The sequence below is a fragment of the Musca autumnalis genome, unplaced genomic scaffold, assembly GCF_047663935.1.
Source record: "Musca autumnalis isolate F117 unplaced genomic scaffold, ASM4766393v1 scaffold_2, whole genome shotgun sequence".
In the NCBI taxonomy this organism is placed as follows: domain Eukaryota; kingdom Metazoa; phylum Arthropoda; class Insecta; order Diptera; family Muscidae; genus Musca; species Musca autumnalis.
This window is the reverse complement of record NW_027411755.1, coordinates 180,827,116-180,848,042: the sequence shown is the minus strand read 5'-3', so window position 1 is coordinate 180,848,042 and position 20,927 is coordinate 180,827,116. Positions and strand designations below refer to the sequence as shown.

At 29.9% G+C, this 20,927-nt stretch overlaps 1 protein-coding gene across 19 annotated transcripts in view; it reads right to left on the bottom strand.

Annotated features, from left to right (window-relative positions):
• The window catches only part of dac (dachshund family transcription factor), an 82,140-nt gene that overhangs the window by 11,110 nt on the left and 50,103 nt on the right, over positions 1 to 20,927 (bottom strand). For all 19 annotated transcript variants that reach the window (XR_012410525.1, XR_012410524.1, XR_012410523.1 and 16 more), the window contains 5 exons: positions 7,872 to 8,136; positions 7,680 to 7,786; positions 7,323 to 7,592; positions 6,568 to 7,116; positions 2,438 to 2,521 (listed from right to left, as the gene is read on the bottom strand). Coding sequence is in view for 15 of the 19 variants with exons in the window: in XM_073970177.1 (XP_073826278.1) it covers positions 2,438 to 2,521; positions 6,568 to 7,116; positions 7,323 to 7,592; positions 7,680 to 7,786; positions 7,872 to 8,136 (1,275 nt within the window). In the remaining 4 variants the exon portion in view is untranslated. The remainder of the gene's footprint in view (positions 1 to 2,437; positions 2,522 to 6,567; positions 7,117 to 7,322; positions 7,593 to 7,679; positions 7,787 to 7,871; positions 8,137 to 20,927) is intronic.

Below are 20,927 nucleotides of genomic sequence, written 5' to 3'. Positions count from 1 at the left end.
ACTTTAAGGAACATTTTTCGAGCCGCAAAAAAAGGCGTGGATTTTTTGAAAATATTTTTGAGCCTTCGGTTGATGCCTAGTTTTTAAGAATATTTTTTTTTTTTTTGAGGCTCTTATTAAGTTTTTAATTTTCTATGAAGATTTTCTTAAGCCTCTGATTAAGGCCTGAATTTTTTTAAAGCATATTTTCACGACGTGGATTTTTTAAAACACACTATCAAGCCTTTGATTACGGCGTGGAGTTTTCAAAGAATATTTTCAAACATCTGATAAACCTTGGATTTTTTTAAAGAATATTTTCCAACCTCTAATGAGCCTTGGATTTTTTTAAAGAATATTTTCAAACCTCTTATGAGCCTTAGATATTTTAAGAGTATTTTTTCAAAGCTTGGATTTTTTAAAGATTATTTTCAAGCCTCTGAATGAGCCTTGGATCCTTAAAGAATATTTGTTCAAGTCTATCGCTCCTCTGAATGAGCCTTGGATCTTTAAAGAATATTTTTTCAAGCCTATAGCGCCTTTGAATCAGGTTTTAAATTTTTAAAAAAAAAATGTTCAAGCCCCTGATTAAGTCGTGGATTTTTTCAAAATATGTTTTCAAGCCTGGATTTTTTTTAAGAGCTTGAGAGCTGAATTTTTTAAGAATATTTTTTCAAGCCACTATTTGTTTCATGACGTTAATTGTGACCTGAATTTGTTGAGAACATTTTTTTAAGCCTTTGACGCAAGGTTATTTTAAAGAATATTTTCAAGCTTCCGAATGAGGCTTGGATTTTCTAATAATATTTTTTAAAGCCTCTGATTAAGGCGCGAATTTTTAATGAATATTTTCAAGCTTCCAAATGATGCCTGGATATTTTAAATAAATATTTTTATGTCTATGGTTGTGGCCTGGATTTTTTTATGAATAATTTAAAGCCTCTGTTTGAGAACTGGATTTTAAAAAATAATTTTTCGAGCCCTTAATTCTGATCTGTATTAAAAAAACATATTTTTCAAGATGCGTGGATTGTTTAATAGTATTTTTTGAGCCTCTGTATGAGTAGTGGATTTTTGACGAAATTTTTTAAGCATCAAATCAAGACGTACACTTTTTTAAAATATTTTTCAAGGCACAGGAAAAGGCGTCGATTTAAAAAAAATATTTAAATCCCTAGAAGAAAAGTGAATATTTTAAGAATATTTTTCAAGCCTCAAGAATGGGCGTAGATTTTAAAAAAATATTTTTCAAGAATATTTTTTCAAAGTTCTAGAGAAGGCGTGGATGAAAGTCCCTTCGATATTTTTCCTGAGAAAAATCGTTAAACCCAAAACTTTTCATACCACCATCTTAAATACCATTCCAACTGTAACATACAATTTTATAAAACTGAAAATGTGTATTTTTAAATGAATACTGTTGTATCTTTGCGAGATATTGATTTGAATGTATGCCAGAGGTGTATCTTCTTCTTCTTGGTTAAAAGGACACTTTTCCCCTACTTAAGATATTGAATAACAACATTAAAAAAATAAAAAAAAAAAAACAGAAATAACACAGTATTCGGTCGCTACGATCTAAAACTTTCAATACCACAACAATCCAGCAAACAACATTGCAGCACAATGCTCAGACGACAGTCGTCTTTAGTTGTCTAAAGCCAGCAACAGGGTCTCTTCTGTTCGTTAGGAGTTGCTGTGTTGTATTGGCATTCGATTTCTACATTTCGTCCCTTACATAGACAACAAAATCCCCATAAACAACAAATGATGATATCAGGTGTCATTATGGGCCATTATTTGAGTCAATTTGAATTATAAACACTTCAGTGAAGAAGGAATACAATGTTGAATAACTGTGACAGACTAAATGTATTGAGTTAAAAACAACGAACAACAACAGAAATAATAAAACTAATAATATTTCTTCTTTTTGCTGCTCTCTGTTTAGAAAAGTGCATGGTTTTGTGTGTGGCTTACACTCAAAGAAAATTGTTTGGCAGCGTAAGATATTTTTATTTTAAAATAATTATTCGATGGCAATTATTTTATAAATATTTGGCCAGCATCCATTGAAGAGATGGGGACCTTACTGTCACTGTAATACATCATTTACTTATGCCCTTCCAAAACAGTTACTAACCCAATAAGTGTTGGAAGCTTTTAGCCTCTTAAGCCCCCCGCCACACACATCCAACTCTCCATCAACCACAATGAAACACTTATTTCCTCTACCCAAAGAAGATTTGCAATTTTTGGTATTTGCCAACAATGTTGTTGCTCTTCATTTAAAATGCAATCTTAATTCGTGCGGTTTTGCAAATTACGATTGCTGTTGACCCTAATGTTGTTGTGTTTAACGGCCTAAAGGAACAACTATTTTATGTTTATCATGATGCCACAGCAACAAACAAATATATGCTAATTTATGTGAATGTATTTTGGTATTTGAACTTACCTCTTAACTTCCGTTCATCAACTAATTGCCTTTCTAATGAATCTTTGACTTCACGTTCACGTAAAACATCCATTTTCAATTCAGCTGTTTGTACATTGCAATAAGTAAGGGGAAAAAGAGAAGTAGAAAAAAAAAACAAATACATTTTTTAGTAATCAATGGTTGAAAGGGAAATGTAATGTAAAATACGTTTTAAAAATATTTTCTAAGGATCGGGCTAGGGGGACATTTTTAAATACTATTTTGTATAACTATTAGAGAAGTGTGGATTTTCAAGATTTTTTTTACATTTTTTTTCATGACTCATAAAATTTAAAATTTTTTTAATATGTTTTTAATTCATTTTTTAAAATATTTTTTCATTAAGTATATTTTTTCTTTAAGTATATTTGTTCATATTTTTTTTAATATTTTTTTATGACTCAGAAAATGTCGAGGATTTATTAGTAATATTTTTTCAAGATTTTTTAACATATTTTTATGACTCATAAATAGGCATGGATTGTTTAAGAATATTTTTTATGATTCATCAAAAAGTGTGGAATTTTTTAAATTGTTTTTTCACGATTTTTAAAAATATTTTTTCAAGATTTTTCAAAATATGTTCTCCTTATTTTTTTAATTTTTTAATGTTTTAAATAGGAGTGTGTTTTTTAATAATATTTTTCAAGTTTTTTTTAATATTTTTTATATTTCATAAAGAGGAGTGGATTTTTTAAAAATATTTGTTTAATATTTTTTAAAATATTTTTTTTACTTAAAAAAGGTCGTGAATTTTTTAAGAATATTTTTTCAAGATTTTTTAAAATATTTTTTTCTTGACTTATAAAAAGTCATGAATATTTTAAAATTTTTTTAATACATTTTTACTGATTTATGATGAGACGTGTTTTTTTAATTAAAATTTCTTAAAAGTGTTTTAAACAATTTTTTCCTGACTTATGAAGAGGCGCGGATTTTTTATCAATATTATTTAAAAATATTTTTTCCTGACTTATGAAGGAAGGGGCGTGGATTTTTATCAATATTTTATCAATTTTTTTTTAAACATTTTTTTCTGACTTATGAAAAGACGTGGATTTTTTATCAATATTTTTCAAAATATTATTTCCTGAATTATGAAGGGGCGTGGATTTTTTTATTAAAATTTTTTAAAAATGTTTTAAACTATTTTTTCCTGACTTATGAAGAGGCGCGGATTTTTTATCAATATTATTTAAAAATATTTTTTCCTGACTTATGAAGGAAGGGGCGTGGATTTTTATCAATATTTTATCAATTTTTTTTAAACATTTTTTTCTGACTTATGAACAGACGTGGATTTTTTATCAATATTCTTCAAAATATTATTTCCTGAATTATGAAGGGGCGTGGATTTTTTAATTAAAATTTTTTAAAAATGTTTTAAACTATTTTTTCCTGACTTATGAAGAGGCGCGGATTTTTTATCAATATTATTTAAAAATATTTTTTCCTGACTTATGAAGGAAGGGGCGTGGATTTTTATCATTTTTTTTAAACATTTTTTTCTGACTTATGAACAGACGTGGATTTTTTATCAATATTTTTCAAAATATTATTTCCTGAATTATCAAGGGGCGTGGATTTTTTTATCAATTTTTTTAAGATATTTTTTCCTGACTTGTAAAGGAGCGTGGATTTTCTTATTAATATTTATCAAAATTTTTTTCAAAATTTATTTAAAATGTTTGTTTTGGTTTGGTTGAAGTTTCAATCTCATTTGATTGTTTTTAAGTCTGGAGTATTACCCCAATGGCTTTAACTTGATCACTACTTTCTGTTAACGAGAGTCATATTAATATTTTTTCAAATTTTTTTTAGAATATTTTTTCTGGCTTTTGCAGAAGCGTGGATTTTTTATCAATATTTTTTAAACATTTTTTTAATTTTTTTCCTGGATTATGAAGAGGCGTGGATTTTTTTATCAATATTTTTTCAAAAGTTTTTTAAAATATTTTTTTCCTGAATTATGAAGAGGCGCGGATTTTTTATCAATATTTTTTCAAAATTTGTTTTAAAATATTTTTTCCTGATTTGCCAGGAGGCGTGGTATTTTTATCAATATTTTTTTCAACAATTTTTTTTAAATATTTTTTCCTGATTTGTCAAGGGGCGTGGATTTCTTTTTCAATATTTTTTTTCCTGACTTAAGAACAGTCGTGGTTTTTTATCAATATTTCTTAAATTTTTTTTAAATTTTTTCCTGACATGAAGAGACGTGGATTTTTTTATCAATATTTTTTTAAAATATTTTTTTAAATTTTTTCCTGACTTATGAGAGACGTGGATTTTTTATCAATATTTTTTTTAAATATTTTTTCCTGACTTATGAAGAGACGTGGATTTATCAATATTTTTTTTTAAATATTTTTTCCTGACTTATGAAGAGACGTGGATTTTTTTATCAATATTTTTTGAAAACTTTTTTAAAATATTTTTTCCTGAATTATGAAGAGGCGTGCATTTTTTTATCAATATTTTTTTCAAAATTTTTTTAAAATATTTTTTCCTGATTTTTCAAGAGGCGTGGATTTTTTTATCAACATTTTTTTATTTTTTTTTTTTTTTTAATATTTTTTCCTGACTTATGAAAGGTCGTGGGTTTTTATCAATATTTCTTCCATTTATTTTTAAATTTTTTCCTGACATGAAGAAACTGTTTTATCAATATTTTTTTTAATATTTGTTTTTTTTTTAGTTTTTTCCTGACTTATGAAGAGACGTGGATTTTTTATCAACATTTTTTTTAAGTATTTTTTCCTTACTTATTAAGAGGCGTGGATTTTTTATTAATATTTTTAATTTTTTCCTATCTTGTGAAGAGGCGTGCATTTGTTATCAACATTTTTTTCAAAATTTTTTTAAATATTTTTTCCTGACCTATGAAGAGGCGTGGATTTTTTATCAAAATTTTTTAATGTTTTTTTTTTTTTTTTAATTTTTCCTGCCTTATGAAGAGACGTGGTTTTTTTTATTAATATATTTTCAATTTTTTTTAAATATTTTTCCCTGTCTTATGAAGGGACCTTGATTTTTTATCAATATTTTTTAAATTTTTTCTTTAAATATTTTTTTCCTGACTTATGAAGAAGTGTGGATTATTTCTATCAATATTTCTTAATTTTTTTTTTTAATTTTTTCCTGACATGAAGAGACGTGGATTTTTTTATCAATATTTTTTTAAAATATTTTTTTAAATTTTTTCCTGACTTATGAGAGACGTGGATTTTTTTATCAATATTTTTTTTTAAATATTTTTTCCTGACTTATGAAGAGGCGTGGATTTATCAATTTTTTTTTTAAATATTTTTTCCTGACTTATGAAGAGACGTGGATTTTTTTATCAATATTTTTTGAATACTTTTTTAAAATATTTTTTCCTGAATTATGAAGAGGCGTGCATTTTTTTATCAATATTTTTTTCAAAATTTTTTTTAAATATTTTTTCCTGATTTGTTAAAAGGCGTGGATTTTTTTATCAACATTTTTTTATTTTTTTTTTTTTAATATTTTTCCTGACTTATGAAATGTCGTGGGTTTTTATCAATATTTCTTCCATTTATTTTTAAATTTTTTCCTGACATGAAGAAACTGTTTTATCAATATTTTTTTTTTAATATTTGTTTTTTTTTAGTTTTTTCCTGACTTATGAAAAGACGTGGATTTTTTATCAATATTTTTTTTAAGAATTTTGTCCTTACTTATTAAGAGGCGTGGATTTTTTATTAATATTTTTAATTTTTTCCTATCTTGTGAAGAGGCGTGCTTTTGTTATCAACATTTTTTTCAAAATTTTTTTAAATATTTTTTCTTGACCTATGAAGAGGCGTGGATTTTTTATCAAAATTGTTTTAATGTTTTTTTTTTTTTAATTTTTCCTGCCTTATGAAGAGACGTGGTTTTTTTATTAATATATTTTCAATTTTTTTTTTAAATATTTTTCCCTGTCTTATGAAGGGACCTTGATTTTTTATCAATATTTTTTCAATTTTTTTTTTTAAATATTTTTTTCCTGACTTATGAAGAAGTGTGGATTCTCTATGATTTTTTTTTTAATTTTTTTTACTTTAAAAAATTTCTTGAAATATCTTATATTATTTTCCACTTACCTTTCTCATAGGTGATTTGTCTCTCCTGTTGTCGTGCATTATCCGCCGCTACTTTCAGTAAACTCTGAATATTTCTCAACAAAGTCTCTGTCGATGAGGGTAGACCAGGATCCATGGCCAAAGGACCCAATGATAGGCTGCCCGCCGCTAATGCTGCCGCTGCTGAAGTTGCATCAGCTGTTGCCATATGTTGTAAAGCTTCGTTGGGCGTTAAAGCACCCCCGGCAACACCACCAACACTATTGGAACCTGGTACCACACCGGTGGGACCATTTACGGCACCATTTGCTGCCGCTGCTGCGGCGGCCAGCTGTGAGTAATTTAATGCTCGTTGATGTTGTAAGACAGCAACGGCGGCCGCTTGATGTGATGGCGAACTGTGTTGCAAAGCGGGATGTGAAGAATCGCGTTCGGAACCGGGCATACGATCACCACCAGTTGCTGAGGCTGATTGTGACATTGCGGCGGCTGAGGCGGGCATATTGTGTTGTAGATGGCGTTGTTGGGAGGAGGTGGTGGAAATGTTATCACGTTCAACATCACTTAAATCTGAGGGGAAAGTAGAAGAAAATAACAAAAAAGAGCAAAAATTAATACAAGTTGTGAATATGTTTATTTTCCTCTTTTTTAAACTTTTCAATAAAGGTATTAACAAATGTTATTTTTTATTAAATTTGTAAATCTATCTTTTTGAACTTTTTCAACAAATTTAAAATTAAATTATTTTTTTCTCTTTGTCTTTTCTCCCTCCTTACCTTCTTCATCTTTAACCATACGTTCTTCTACATCGGATACATTATCATCACTCATATTCTCAATATCTTCATCGTCCAAATTACGATCATTGACCCCACCCATATCACCAGCACTACGACCACTAGCTCTTTCTATGCTATCATCTCGCACAGAATGGGCCGGGCTATGCATATCACTGCGTTCACTACGCTCATCACAATTACTACCCTGATCTGTGTTGCCACCAGATTTGGAAAGATTTAAGACAGGACTTTGACGATTGGGTGAACCTACGGAAACAAATACAAAAGAAGAACAACAAAACCTCTTAATTTTAGAGAAATCTTCCAAGTCTGTAATAAATCCTTAGAACTTACAATTACGCGAACTCAAATCTCTGGGTTTGGGTTCAACATTACCCATACCGCTGGCAGCGGAACCACCACCCATTTGTTGGCGTTCATCGGTGCGTTCTTCGCGAAGTCTGGAATAATGAAATGAGCAAAATTTTATTAGAATTAAAATATTATTTTCGGCAGAGTTCCGTGCGTTGCGTTTGTTTTCCTTACCTTTCCAAATGCTTAACTATATCTTCATATGCCGCCCGACAATTCTCCCATATACCCGATCGTGCCAAGGCATCCATATTTGCCGCTGACATACCACTCTGTGCGGCTGCCTTTAACATTTGACTATCGGGCCTTGTGTGCAAACCGTGGGGTGGCATACCCGGAGACATCAGAGCCGAACCGGGATGATGATTCATTTGCATAAATGCCATGTGATTAATGGGCGGGGGATTGTAACCATTTGCTAAGAGTGGTGATTTCATATCTGAAATGAGGAAGAAAACGAAAATGAGGTGTGGTTTTTACAAAAAGGGGCGTGGATTTTTTTTCAAATGTCTTTCCAATTCTATAGTTGTCGTGGAATTTCCTACAAATATATTTCCAAGTCTAAAAGTAGCGTGGATTTTTCTAAAAAAATTTTGAGTGCCTAAAGCAAACGTGGAATTAAAAAAAATTGGGTCCCTAAATGAGTGTGTGGAAGCGCGGAATATCTTAAATGTTTTTGAGTCCCTTAAGGAAGCGCTGAATTTTTAAAAAATATTTTTTGAGTCCCTAAAGGAAGCGTGGAATTTTTTAAAAATATTTTTTGAGTCCCTAAAGGAAGCGTGTAATTTTTTAAAAATATTTGTTGAGTCCCTAAAGGAAGCGTGGAATTTTTTAAAAATATTTTTTGAGTCCCTAAAGGAAGCGTGGAATTTTTTAAAAAAAATTTTTGAGTCCCTAAAGGAAGCGTGGAATTTTTTAAAAATATTTTTTGAGTCCCTAAAGGAAGCGTGGAATTTTTTAAAAATATTTTTTGAATCAATAAAGGAAGCGTGGAATTTTTTAAAAATATTTTTTGAATCAATAAAGGAAGCGTGGAATTTTTTAAAAATATTTTTTGAATCAATAAAGGAAGCGTGGAATTTTTTAAAAATATTTTTTGAATTAATAAAGGATGCGTGGAATTTTTTAAAAATATTTTTTGAATCAATAAAGGAAGCGTGGAATTTTTAAAAAATATTTTTTGAATCAACAAAGGAAGAGTGGATTTTTTTTAAAATATTTTTTTGAATCAATAAAGGAAACGTGGAATTTTTAAAAATATGTTTTGAATCAACAAAGGAGGAGTGGATTTTTTTAAAATATTTTTTTTGAATCAATAAAGGAAACGTGGAATTTTTAAAAATATGTTTTGAATCAACAAAGGAAGAGTGAATTTTTTTAAAATATTTTTTTTTTGAATCAATAAAGGAAGTGTGGAATTTTTTTAAAATATTTTTTGAAACATTAAAAGTAGCGTGGAATTTTTTAAAAATTTTTTTTGAGTCCCTAAAGGAAGCGTGGAATTTTTAAAAAATGTTTTTAAGTCCCTAAAAAAAAGCGTGGAATTATTTAAAATATTTGTTAGTCCCTAAAAAAAGCGTGGGATTTTTAAAAAATATTTTTTAAGTCCCTAACGAAAGCGTGGATATTTTCCAATGCTCCAAAGAAGTAGTGGATTTTTTCAAAAAAAATTTAAGGCTCCATTCAAGAGATGTGGATGTTTTCAAACATTTTTTAAGGCTCCAAAGGTGGAGTAGGTTTTTTCAAATATGTTTCAAGTCCCAAAGTTGTCGTGGATTTTTTTAAAAAAAATTTGAGGCTCTAAAGCAGTCGCGGATTTTTTTTCAAATACTTTTCAAGACTCCGAAGCAGGAATGGATTTTTTACATACGTGTTAGTATATTTTTTAGAGCTCCGAATTTTATTTTATTTTATTTTTTTTTAACTCTGAAAAACCCTTGGATATATTTTTTAAAATATATTTATGCACTGAATTTGTTCCTCGTTTTCAACTGAACACCGATGCCTCACTTTTGTAAAACAAGTCACATTCGCCACCAAAGAAATCAAATTTGTTCCCTCAATCCAATGCCCTCGCTGCTACGTATGAGAATGCTAATTGCAGTTTTGTAGTATTGTGCCAGCAATTCAGCAATGTAACATAACCTGCAATTGTCTTTATAGCTAGGCATGGAAATGCATTGGACAAAACAAATGGAAAAGAAGAAAATTCTACTCCCCAAGAAATGAAAATAAAAATTGAAATTTATGTTGTCTTTCTGCACGATTCCACCTAGATAATATTTCTCAAAGGTTTTTCTTCCTCTTCTTATGCAGTTTCTTCTGCGATTTGTTAATGCGAATAAGTTTTGGTTCAGAGCCTTTTTTTCCTCCTCCCCCCTCTCTCTTAAAGGCCCGCCATTATAATGAATAATAATGGTCATATATTTTCCAATGCAGCAATTCTCGATGTGTTTGTGTAGTAGAGCGCGATTCGGTAAGCGGTGGATCTTATGACAGACTTCAATATGAATTATCATTGCAAGTCAAAAAAACAGCATTCGTTGAAATATGAAACCCAGGCAACTCCGTTAAATTATTGGCAAATCATTCGACCATGTTTAAATGCTGTTTATGATTGCAACTGACTGACTTGACTGAATGTATTTTCGATTGTCTGTTTGTCCGAAGAGAAGAAAGAGGACTTTTGCTAATGCCCGGTTATTGTTTCAGATTCAATGATGATTCGATTTCAGTTGTATTGCCGGATTGTATTGTTTGTCGGATTGGGCAAACGTTTTCTTGAGAAACCAAGAAAACTAATCATCATGGATGATTTGCACAGGAAGACCAATCGATCGACCGGCAAAGGCAAATTGTTAAAAAGCTTTAAGCGTATTACTTGTGCATTCATGAAATTGAGTATTTTTTTGCGAACAAAAAAATTTTACACTGCATTTATTGATTTTTCTCAATAACCAATCAAGTCATTTTCAAATCACCACAACAGTCCTCTAAATGAATGAATTCAATCATTTAAAGTTTGGAACTTCCAGTTGTAAGTCAAAATAACAATTGAGAAATAAGAACTCCTATTCGCTGTTGTTTTACGCCACCACCATTATCATTAGTCGCCACCACCAGAACCAACAACTGATCACTCGACCATACCACCGTATTCAAACCATAATATTGCGGTTTCAAATAAAAATGACCCCTAAAATTTGTACTGCGCAAACTTTACATTTCAACAACAGCAAAAAGCTCCCGCCCTACATTATAAACGCAACACTCAAATAATATTAGCCTCAAAGGAAGCAAAACAACACAACACGCATGTCTCAAATTAGCAAAAAACAATAACACAACGAAAACACACAAATACTGAGGGGCTGTAACCCTGAATTAACACAAATGTCAACGAAAACTGTTTTTAATGAAAATTATAAATTGTTAAAATGTAAAAAAAAAAACAAAAATAAAAATAAAAAAGCAGACATTACAAAAAGTTTCATGTAAGCTTAATTACACAGTGGTACTCGGTAGTTGTATGAGACACTCGGTAATTGTATTACACAGTGGTACTTGTATGAGACGATGCTAAGTGATATCAGAGACCTCAATATTGGAATATGCAAAAACATATAGAGATCTTTGGGTTCAACATGAGGAAAAATCACTGAACTCCCAAAATACAACATTACATCATTCTACTGAGGTATTTGGCTAGGCAATTTTAACAATATTTTTTCAGCCCTTTTAAGGAAGCCTCGAGTTGTTTTGTATATATTCTTGAAGCCTCTGAAAAACGGATTTTTCAGTGAGGGGATTTTTTTAAACTCATTTTCAAGACGTGGATTTTTTGAGTTTTTTTTTAAGCGCAAAACTTTTCCATTTTGGGAACTTCTTTTAATATATTTTTTAAGGCTTAACTCATCTTTTCGAGGCGTGAAGTTTTTGAGATCATTTTTCAAATATTTGTTCAAGGCTTGAATTTTTTAAATATTTTTATCAAGGAGTGGATTTTTCAAGGCATCATTTACTTACATATTTTTTTCGAGGCGAGAATTTATGGACCCTTTTTTGATTTTTTTAGAATTTTGTAGGCGTGGAGTTTTTGAAATATGTTTTTCAAGGGGTGAAAAACTTCTCTACAAGTAGTGTAAGACACGCCGTTCGGACTCGGCGATAAAAAGTAGGTCCCATATCATTGAGCCAATATGAATCGGCGTGCACTCATTGATATGAGAGAAGTCTCCCTTGTCCCTTCGGGGATGTTGTGGGGACATATGTATGTATGTATCTGGATTTTTTAAAAAATTATTTCAAGGAGTCGGGTTTTTAAAAATGATTTCAAGGCGTCGATTTTTAACGTGAATTTTTTAACAATTATTTCAAGACGTGGATTGTTTAACAATTATTTCAAGACGTGGATTGTTTAACAATTATTTCAAGGAGTGAATTCTTTCTAACAACTATTTCAGGGCTTCAAGTTTTTAACAATTATTTCAAGACGTCGATTTTTTAACAATTATATGGATTTTTACGAATTATTTTAAGGCTTCGATTTTTTTAACAATTATTTCAAGGCGTCGATTTTTTAAGAATTGTTTTATATCGTCGATTTTTAACAATTATTTTAAGGCGTCGATTTTTTTAACAATTATTTTATGGCGTCGATTTTTAACAATTATTTCAAGCCGTCGATTTTTTAACAATTATTTTATGGTATCGATTTTTTAACAATTAACATTAACAGTTATTTTATGGCGTCGATTTTTTTAAGAATTATTTTATGGCGTCCATTTTTTAAAAGTTATTTTATCGCGTCGATTTTTTAACAATTAATTCAAGGCGTGGATTCTTTTTTAATTTTTTATATATTTTTTCAAGACGTGGATTTTTTCTAAATTTTTGTAAGGCGTGGATTTTTTAGTAGTGGATTTTTATGAATTTTTTCAAGACGTGGATTTTTTTAAATTTTTGCAAGGCGTGGCTTTTTTATGTCGTGGATTTTTTATGATTTCTCTTAAGTCGTAGATTTTTTAAGAATTTTTTAAATCGTGGATTTTTTAAGATTTTTTTAAGCCGTGGATTTTTTTAAGAATTTGATTTGTTAAGATTCTTTTTTCAAGGCGTGGATTTTTTAAGAATTTTTTAAATCGTGGATTTTTTAAGATTTTTTTAAGCCGTGGATTTTAAGAATTGGATTTGTTAAGATTTTTTTTTCAAGGCGTGGATTTTTTAAGGATTTTTTTTTTTTTGGGCTTGGAATTTAAAAAAAAATTTTTTTGTAGACGTGTATTTTTTAAGGAATTTTCTTTCGGCGTGGAATTTAAAAAAAAAATTATATTTACTAGGCGTGGAATTAAATTTTTTTTGTAGGCGTGGAATTTAAAAAAAAAAATATTTTTTCTAGGCGTGGCATTTTTAGGAATTTATTTTTTCTATGCGAGGATTTCATGGCGCCGATTTTTTTAAGAATTATTTATAGCGTCGATTTTTTAACAATTATTTCAAGGTGTCGATTTTTTCAACAATTATTTTATGGCGTCGATTTATTTAAAATGTATTTTATGGCGTCGATTTTTAACAACTATTTCAAGGCGAAAATTTTGTAAGGCGTGGATTTTTTTAAAGTAGATTTTTTCTAAAATTTTGTAAGGCGTGGATTTTTTAACGTAGATTTTTTCTAAAATTTTATAAGGCGTGGATTTTTTAACGTAGATTTTTTCTAAAATTTTGTAAGGCGTGGATTTTTTCTAAAATTTTGTAAGGCGTGGATTTTTTCTACAATTTTGTAAGGCGTGGATTTTTTTAACGTAGATTTTTTCTAAAATTTTATAAGGCGTGGATTTTTTAACGTAGATTTTTTCTAAAATTTTGTAAGGCGTGGATTTTTTCTAAAATTTTGTAAGGCGTGGATTTTTTCTACAATTTTGTAAGGCGTGGATTTTTTTAACGTAGATTTTTCCTAAAATTTTGTAAGGCGTGGATTTTTTTAACGTAGATTTTTTCTAAAATTTTGTAAGGCGTGGATTTTTTAACGCAGATTTTTTCTAAAATTTTATAAGGCGTGGATTTTTTCTAAAATTTTGTAAGGCGTGGATTTTTTTAACGTAGATTTTTCCTAAAATTTTGTAAGGCGTGGATTTTTTCTAAAATTTTGTAAGGCGTGGATTTTTTTAACGTAGATTTTTTCTAAAATTTTGTAAGGCTTGGATTTTTTTAACGTTGATTTTTTCTAAAATTTTGTAAGGCATGGATTTTTTAACGTAGATTTTTTCTAAAATTTTGTAAGGCGTGGATTCTTTAACGTAGATTTTTTCTAAAATTTTGTAAGGCGTGGATTTTTTTAACGTAGATTTTTTCTAAAATTTTGTAAGGCGTGGATTTTTTAACGTAGATTTTTTCTAAAATTTTGTAAGGCATGGATTTTTTAACGTAGATTTTTTCTAAAATTTTGTAAGGCGTGGATTTTTTAACGTAGATTGTCTCTAAAATTTTGTAAGGCGTGGATTTTTTTAACGTAGATTTTTTCTAAAATTCTGTAAGGCGTGGATTTTTTAACGTAGATTTTTTCTAAAATTTTGTAAGGCGTGGATTTTTTAACGTAGATTTTTTTCTAAAATTTTGTAAGGCGTGGATTTTTTTAACGTAGATTTTTTTTCTAAAATTTTATAAGGGGTGTATTTTTTTAACGTAGATTTTTTCTAAAATTTTGTAAGGCGTGGATTTTTTTAACGTAGATTTTTATACCCTACACCACTATGTGGTAAGGGGTATTATGTGTTAGTGCATTTGTATGTAACATACAAAAGGAAGCGAGATAGACCCATAGTTCCTTCTAGGGATATACATAGAATCACTTTCTGAGTCGATTTATGCATGTCCGTCCGTCCGTCCGTCCGTCCGTCCGTTCGCAACATACAGGTCGCATTTGTTGACCGATTTTGCTGCAAATTGGGGAATACCATTTTTTTAGCCGTCGGAAGATCAAGTTCGAAGATGGGATATATCGGTCCACGTTTTGGTATAGCCCCCATATAACGGTACCCCCCGATTTACGGTATTTTGACGTTTTCAGCTACATTTTCAGACCGATTTAGCTATAACTTGACATTTAGGGTTCTTAAGTATCAATAAACTTATATAACAAAAGTTGTGGACATAGGTCCACGTTTTGGTATAGCCCCCATATAACGGTACCCCCCAATTTACGGTATTTTGACGTTTTTAGCTACATTTTCAGACCGATTTAGCTATAACTTGACATTTAGGGTTCTTAAGTATCAATAAACTTATATAACAAAAGTTGTGGACATAGGTCCACGTTTTGGTATAGCCCCCATATAACGGTACCCCCCAATTTACGGTATTTTGACGTTTTTAGCTACATTTTCAGACCGATGTAGCTATAATTTAACATTTAGGGTTCTTAAGTTTCAATAAACTTATATAACAAAAGTTGTGGACATAGGTCCCCGTTTTGGTATAGCCCCCATATAACGGTGCCCCCCGATTTACGGTGTTTTGATGTTTTTAGCTACATTTTCAGACCGATATAGCTATAATTTGACATTTAGGGTTCTTAAGTGTCAATAAACTTATATAACAAAAGTTGTGGACATAGGTCCACGTTTTGGTATAGCCCCCATATAACGGTACCCCCCGATTTACGGTATTTTTACAGTTTTAGCTACATTTTCAGACCGATTTAGCTATATTTTGACACTTAGGGTTCTTAAGTGTCAATAAACTTATATAACCAAACTTGTGGACATAGGTCCACGTTTTGGTATAGCCCCCATATAACGGTACCCCCGATTTGCGGTGTTTTGACGTTTGTAGCTACATTTTCAGACCGATGTAGCTATAATTTGACATTTAAATTTATTAGGTCTATAAATAAATGTACCAAATTATATCGAAATCGGTTCAGATTTGGATATAGCTCCCATATATTTTTCCGCCGATTTGGCGTATTTGCTGCACCAAACACGCTATATACGTCCGATTTTGATGAAATTTTGAATGTGTAACTGAATTCGGTCTCAAAATAAATGTCCCAAACTACATCGAAATCGGTTCATATTTGGATATAGCTCCCAAATATATTTTCGGCCGATTTGACGTATTTGCTGAAAACACGCTATTTACGTGCAATTTTGATGAAATTTGGAATGTGTGACTGAATTTAGTCTAGAAATTAGTGTAACAACTTATATCGAAATCGGTTCAGATTTGGATATAGCTCCTATGTATATTTTCGCCCGCTCTGTCTAATTTTGATGAAATTTGGGATGTGTATATCAGGAAAAATGTCTAAAATTGTCTTTTCCATTTCAAAAAAAATCAAAAAAAATTGTTGATACTACATCAATGATTTTTGGTACATAGATTAAGAAAAAAATCAGCATTCCAAATCTGTTTTCGTTAATAACTTTGATCGTTGCGCGCAAAAGATATGACCGTTTTAATTATGATAATTAGAAAAAATCCTAAAAAAATCGCGGCTTAATATAGTTAGCTGTTATATCCTATTATCGTTAACTGAATTCGTAACCTTTGCGATGATGCAAAAAATAGTCGCGAAGTCTCAATGGATTCGCGAAAAATCAAATTTGTTAAATAATTTCACGTATTTACAAACATATTTTTGAAACAATAGCGCTCATAGTTACGAAAAATATATAAAAAAATTATAACAGCATCCAGACATTTTGAGGAATAAAATGAAACCTAAGTTGTGAAGGTTGGAGCTATAGTATTCATGTTATTTGCAAAAATACGAAGAAAATATTACGAAAAAAATAAAACGATATTATTCTAATTTTATTTTTTTATGGTTTTATAGGAAAAGTTGGAGAAAAAATGTTTGAGTTCTTCGGAATTTTCGTCAAAATTTCACGCAAAAATGATGATATTCCGCTGTAACAAATTTTTCGATTATAGTTTTCCTATTGGATAATATTATTAGAACCTTATATTAAATCACAAGGAATTCCAATTGTGGCATAACGTTAAAATAATGTTATATTGAATATTACAACATTTGAGACGCATATAAACCGCGTAATTATGAAAATGACATGATGCGCATCCGATTTTCCAACACAGCGAATCAATCCCTTTTATTTGATGTACAGTTTGTCAAATTCTATTTGGCGGCCACGATGTAGCATCTGCTGCATTTAAGGGTGCAAAATACAGTAAAATGGTCATAATTTCCGCGAAGTTCATTTACATTTTATGCGCATCCGATTTCAATAATCACCATTAAAAAATACATCCTTCTATGCCGTTTCAATGCGATCCATCAAGAACCGTGGATGTAGCATCGCACTCAATTTTTAGAAAAAATCTATTATATCTCTGGATTTACGAGAGTTTTTAAATATCTGTTTTCGCGCAGTTTAAACACGCGTATCGATCTATTTATTTAAGTAGAACTGACACATCCAAAACACGTTTTAATATGCGATATTTTCAAAATAATTTTTTGCAAATTTTCGAAATTTGAGGGGTATCATATCCGCCGATCTAGTGGGTGGATTTTTACGCGTCGTGGCTTGTTAGATTCAGAACGTAAAAAAAACTAAATTTACGCGGGTTTCCACGGAAATCGAATGACGTTTGTAAATTTTAAACCAAAAAAATAGGTTTTTGAGAAAAATTTACGCACAAAAATTTCGTGTTTAGGCGCAGATTACTGTGATCCTGTGAGGGCTACATCCTCATGTTATACATTAAAAAATGCGAAATCGCGAGTACTACAATCCAATAATAAGCTTTTAGGGAAATCCAGCTGCGCGTCCCGATTAGAGCAAAAATTCAAAAAACCCCATTTTTCAGGTTTCAAAATGTCAGCATCCGTTTGAGGTATATACAGTGGATATATTAAAAAATGATACATTAGAAACTTCAACTCTGAAGTGTGCTCTTTAACTTCTCCTTTGAGCATTAAGCTCTACATTGTGTTGTAAAACCACTAATTGGAAAATAACATAATGAAACTCGTTTATTTCAACGATTTTTTCCGATTTTTTACATTAGTACGACCACAGCTTCCGCTGAAATTATTATTTTAAGAAACCCCTCGGTGAATCGGGCTAAAACAGTTTATTTTGCCGAAATGCGGTCAAAAGTTATGGTATAGTGAAACTGATCGCGAGTTACAATACCCCATACCTCAGTTTCAACATAAGTTAATTTTCTACAAAAAGCTTGATATATATGTATATAAATCAGTTCAAATTGATACATATCTCATATATTTTACATATTCACAGTGGTGTAGGGTATCATATAGTCGGCCCCGCCCGACTATGATCCTTTCCTTACTGGTTTCTAAAATGTTGTAAGGCATGGATTTTTTTAACGTAGATTTTTTCTAAAATTTTGTTAGGCGTGGATTTTTTAACGTAGATTTTTTTCTAAAATTTCATAAGACGTGGATTTTTTAACGTAGATTTTTTTAAATTTTATAAGGCTTGGATTTTTTAAGCGGTGGATTTTTATGAATTTTTTCCTAGAAGAGGATTTTGGATTTGGATTTTTATGAATTTTTTCCTAGACGAGGATTTTGGATTTGGATTTTTATGAATTTGATAAGATAAGATTTTTTTAAGTCGTGGAGTTTTTAAATTTTTTTGAAGTCGTGTATTTTTGGGAATTTTTTAAAATTCTTCTTTCAAGGCGTGAAGTTTTAAATTTTTTTTTAGAATTTTTCTGGAATTTTTAGGAATTTATTTTTTCTAAGCAAGGATTTTTAAAGAATTTATTTTTTCTAGGCGTGGAATTTTTAGGAATATATTTTCTCCAGGCGAGGATTTTTAAAGAATTTATTTTTCTAGGCAAAATTTATAGATATATTTTTTACAAAAAAGGGGTCTTAAAGAATTTTTCATAGCGTGAATTTTTGAAACATTTTTTTAAGGCATGGATTTTTTGGAATATTTTTTCAAGGCGTACATTTTTATGAAATATTTTTTCAACTCGTAATTTTTTTTAATATTTTATCAAAGCGTAGATTTTTTGAAATTTATTTTTTTTAAGAAAGGTTTTTTAAAGAATTTTTCATAGCGTGAATTTTTGAAATATTTTTTCAATTCGTGGATTTTTTGGAATATGTTTTGATGCGTAGATTTTTTTGAAAATTTTTGCAAGGCTTGATTTTTTAAATATTTTATCAAGGTATAAATTTTTTGAAATAATTTTTTTCAAGGCATAGATTTTGTTTGAAATATTTTTTCACGGCATAGATTTTTTAAATATTGTATCAAGGCGTAGATTTTTTGAAATACTTTTTTTCAAGACATAGATTTTTTTGACATACTGTTTTTAAGACGCGGATATTTTTGAAAATTTTTTGCAAATCCACACCTGAATCTACACTTGTTTTAGATATATTTTTTGAGGGCTCCGAAAGGGCGAGGATTTTTTTAAAAACTTCGTCAAGGCTCCGAAAGAGGTTTTTTTTAAAAATATTTGTTCAAGGCTCTGAAAGTGGCGTGGTTTTTTAAGTTTTTTTTTAAGAATTATTTTTTCAAGCCTGGATCTTTTAAGTATATTTTTTCAAGCCTCTAAAATAGGCTTGAATTCTTTAAATTTAGTTTTGAAAAATTTTGCAAAATCGTGGATATTTTTGAAATATGTTTTTCAAGGCGAGAATTTTTTGAAGCCTCCTGGAGAGGTGTGGATTTTTTAGAAATATTTTTTAAGGATTTTTTAGAAATGTCTTCAAGGCTCTGAAAGAGGCGCGGATTTTTTTTTAAATATTTCTCAAGGCTCTGAAAGAGGCGTGGATTTGTTCAGAATATTTTTCAAGGCTCTGAAAGTGGCGTGGTTTTTTAAGAATTATTTTTTAAGAATTTTTTCAAGAATCTTGAAAAGGCGTGGATCTTTTCAGAAAATTTTTTCAAGCCTGGATCTCTTAAGAATACTTTTTCAAGCCTGGATCTTTAAAGTATTTTTTCCAGAACAGAGGTGGATCTTTTAAGAATATTTTTTCAATCCTGGATCATTTAGGTAATTTATTTCCAGAAGATAGTCTTGGATTTTGTAGGAATATATTTTTAACCTTTGAAAATGGCGTGGATTTTATAGAAATATTTTTCCAAGCCTTTAGAGGATGCGTGATTTTTTTAGGAATGTTTTCCCAAGTCTCTAGATTCGGCTTGGATTTGATAGGAATATTTGTAGAAGAGGCGTCATTGATCTCTGGATTTATCAGAGGTCTCACTGTTTATTATAATTTTCTCTTCACCACAGTTTTACATTTGTATAAGTGATATTACAAAAATATGTTGGTCATTATAATTGTAATAAACCGGGGCACTTACAACGCAATATTACAAGACTAACATTAACAGCAACAATAATGCAACAACAAAATTTAAAATACAACACATCATTACATGGATCTAAGTTCTGTCTGTTGCTGTTGATGATGATGATGTACATACATATGTTGTTGTAAGTGATGATAATTTTGTACAATTTTGTTGTTTTTTAGTAGATACTACAGGTGGGCATTTTTTAAGTTTGTTGTTCTCTTGGTTGGCACAAAAAAGGGGTAATTGTTGAAAGATGTTTAGTCTACATTTTGGTTTATTGCCCTAGTCACACGTTGAAAAGAAGGAGAAGCAAAATTGTTCGTCTGTCGGAAAAATTTACCTACAACAATGTTGAAGCTATAAATAGTAACATAATACGTGTTGTTTATTTTGTGTTCAGTTTTTTTTTTTGGAATGAAAAATACCTATTTTGTCTTGGCAACAAGACTGTGCAAATTAGTCCATTGGAGAAAAATAGTAATCATTTCAAAATACATACATATGAGTCTTATTTTTACAGTTATTGCATTTCTAAATTTGTATCGCATGATGCAGAAAATCAAGGAAGTAACAATGAATTCACGTGAGAAATTGTTTAGATTTCATAGGATACAATAATCTACAACTGCCTTAGAACAAACTCGTCGTCCCGTTCTTTCTTTCATATCCCTATAAGGATATTGAATTCTAATAACAATGGAAAAATTCTCATTCACTTTGTGAGAAGTCACAGTATATTTATTATGTCCATTTGAATCTAACAATCCATGTAAAATTAATTCTCATAAACTTTAGTGTTGAATCCCGCAATTATTATTAATATTTACTTTATTCACTTATATGTCTGCTCTTTTTGTTCACAACACTTTACAATGGAATCTGTAATATTATTTCAAATTTTCCATAGCGCATT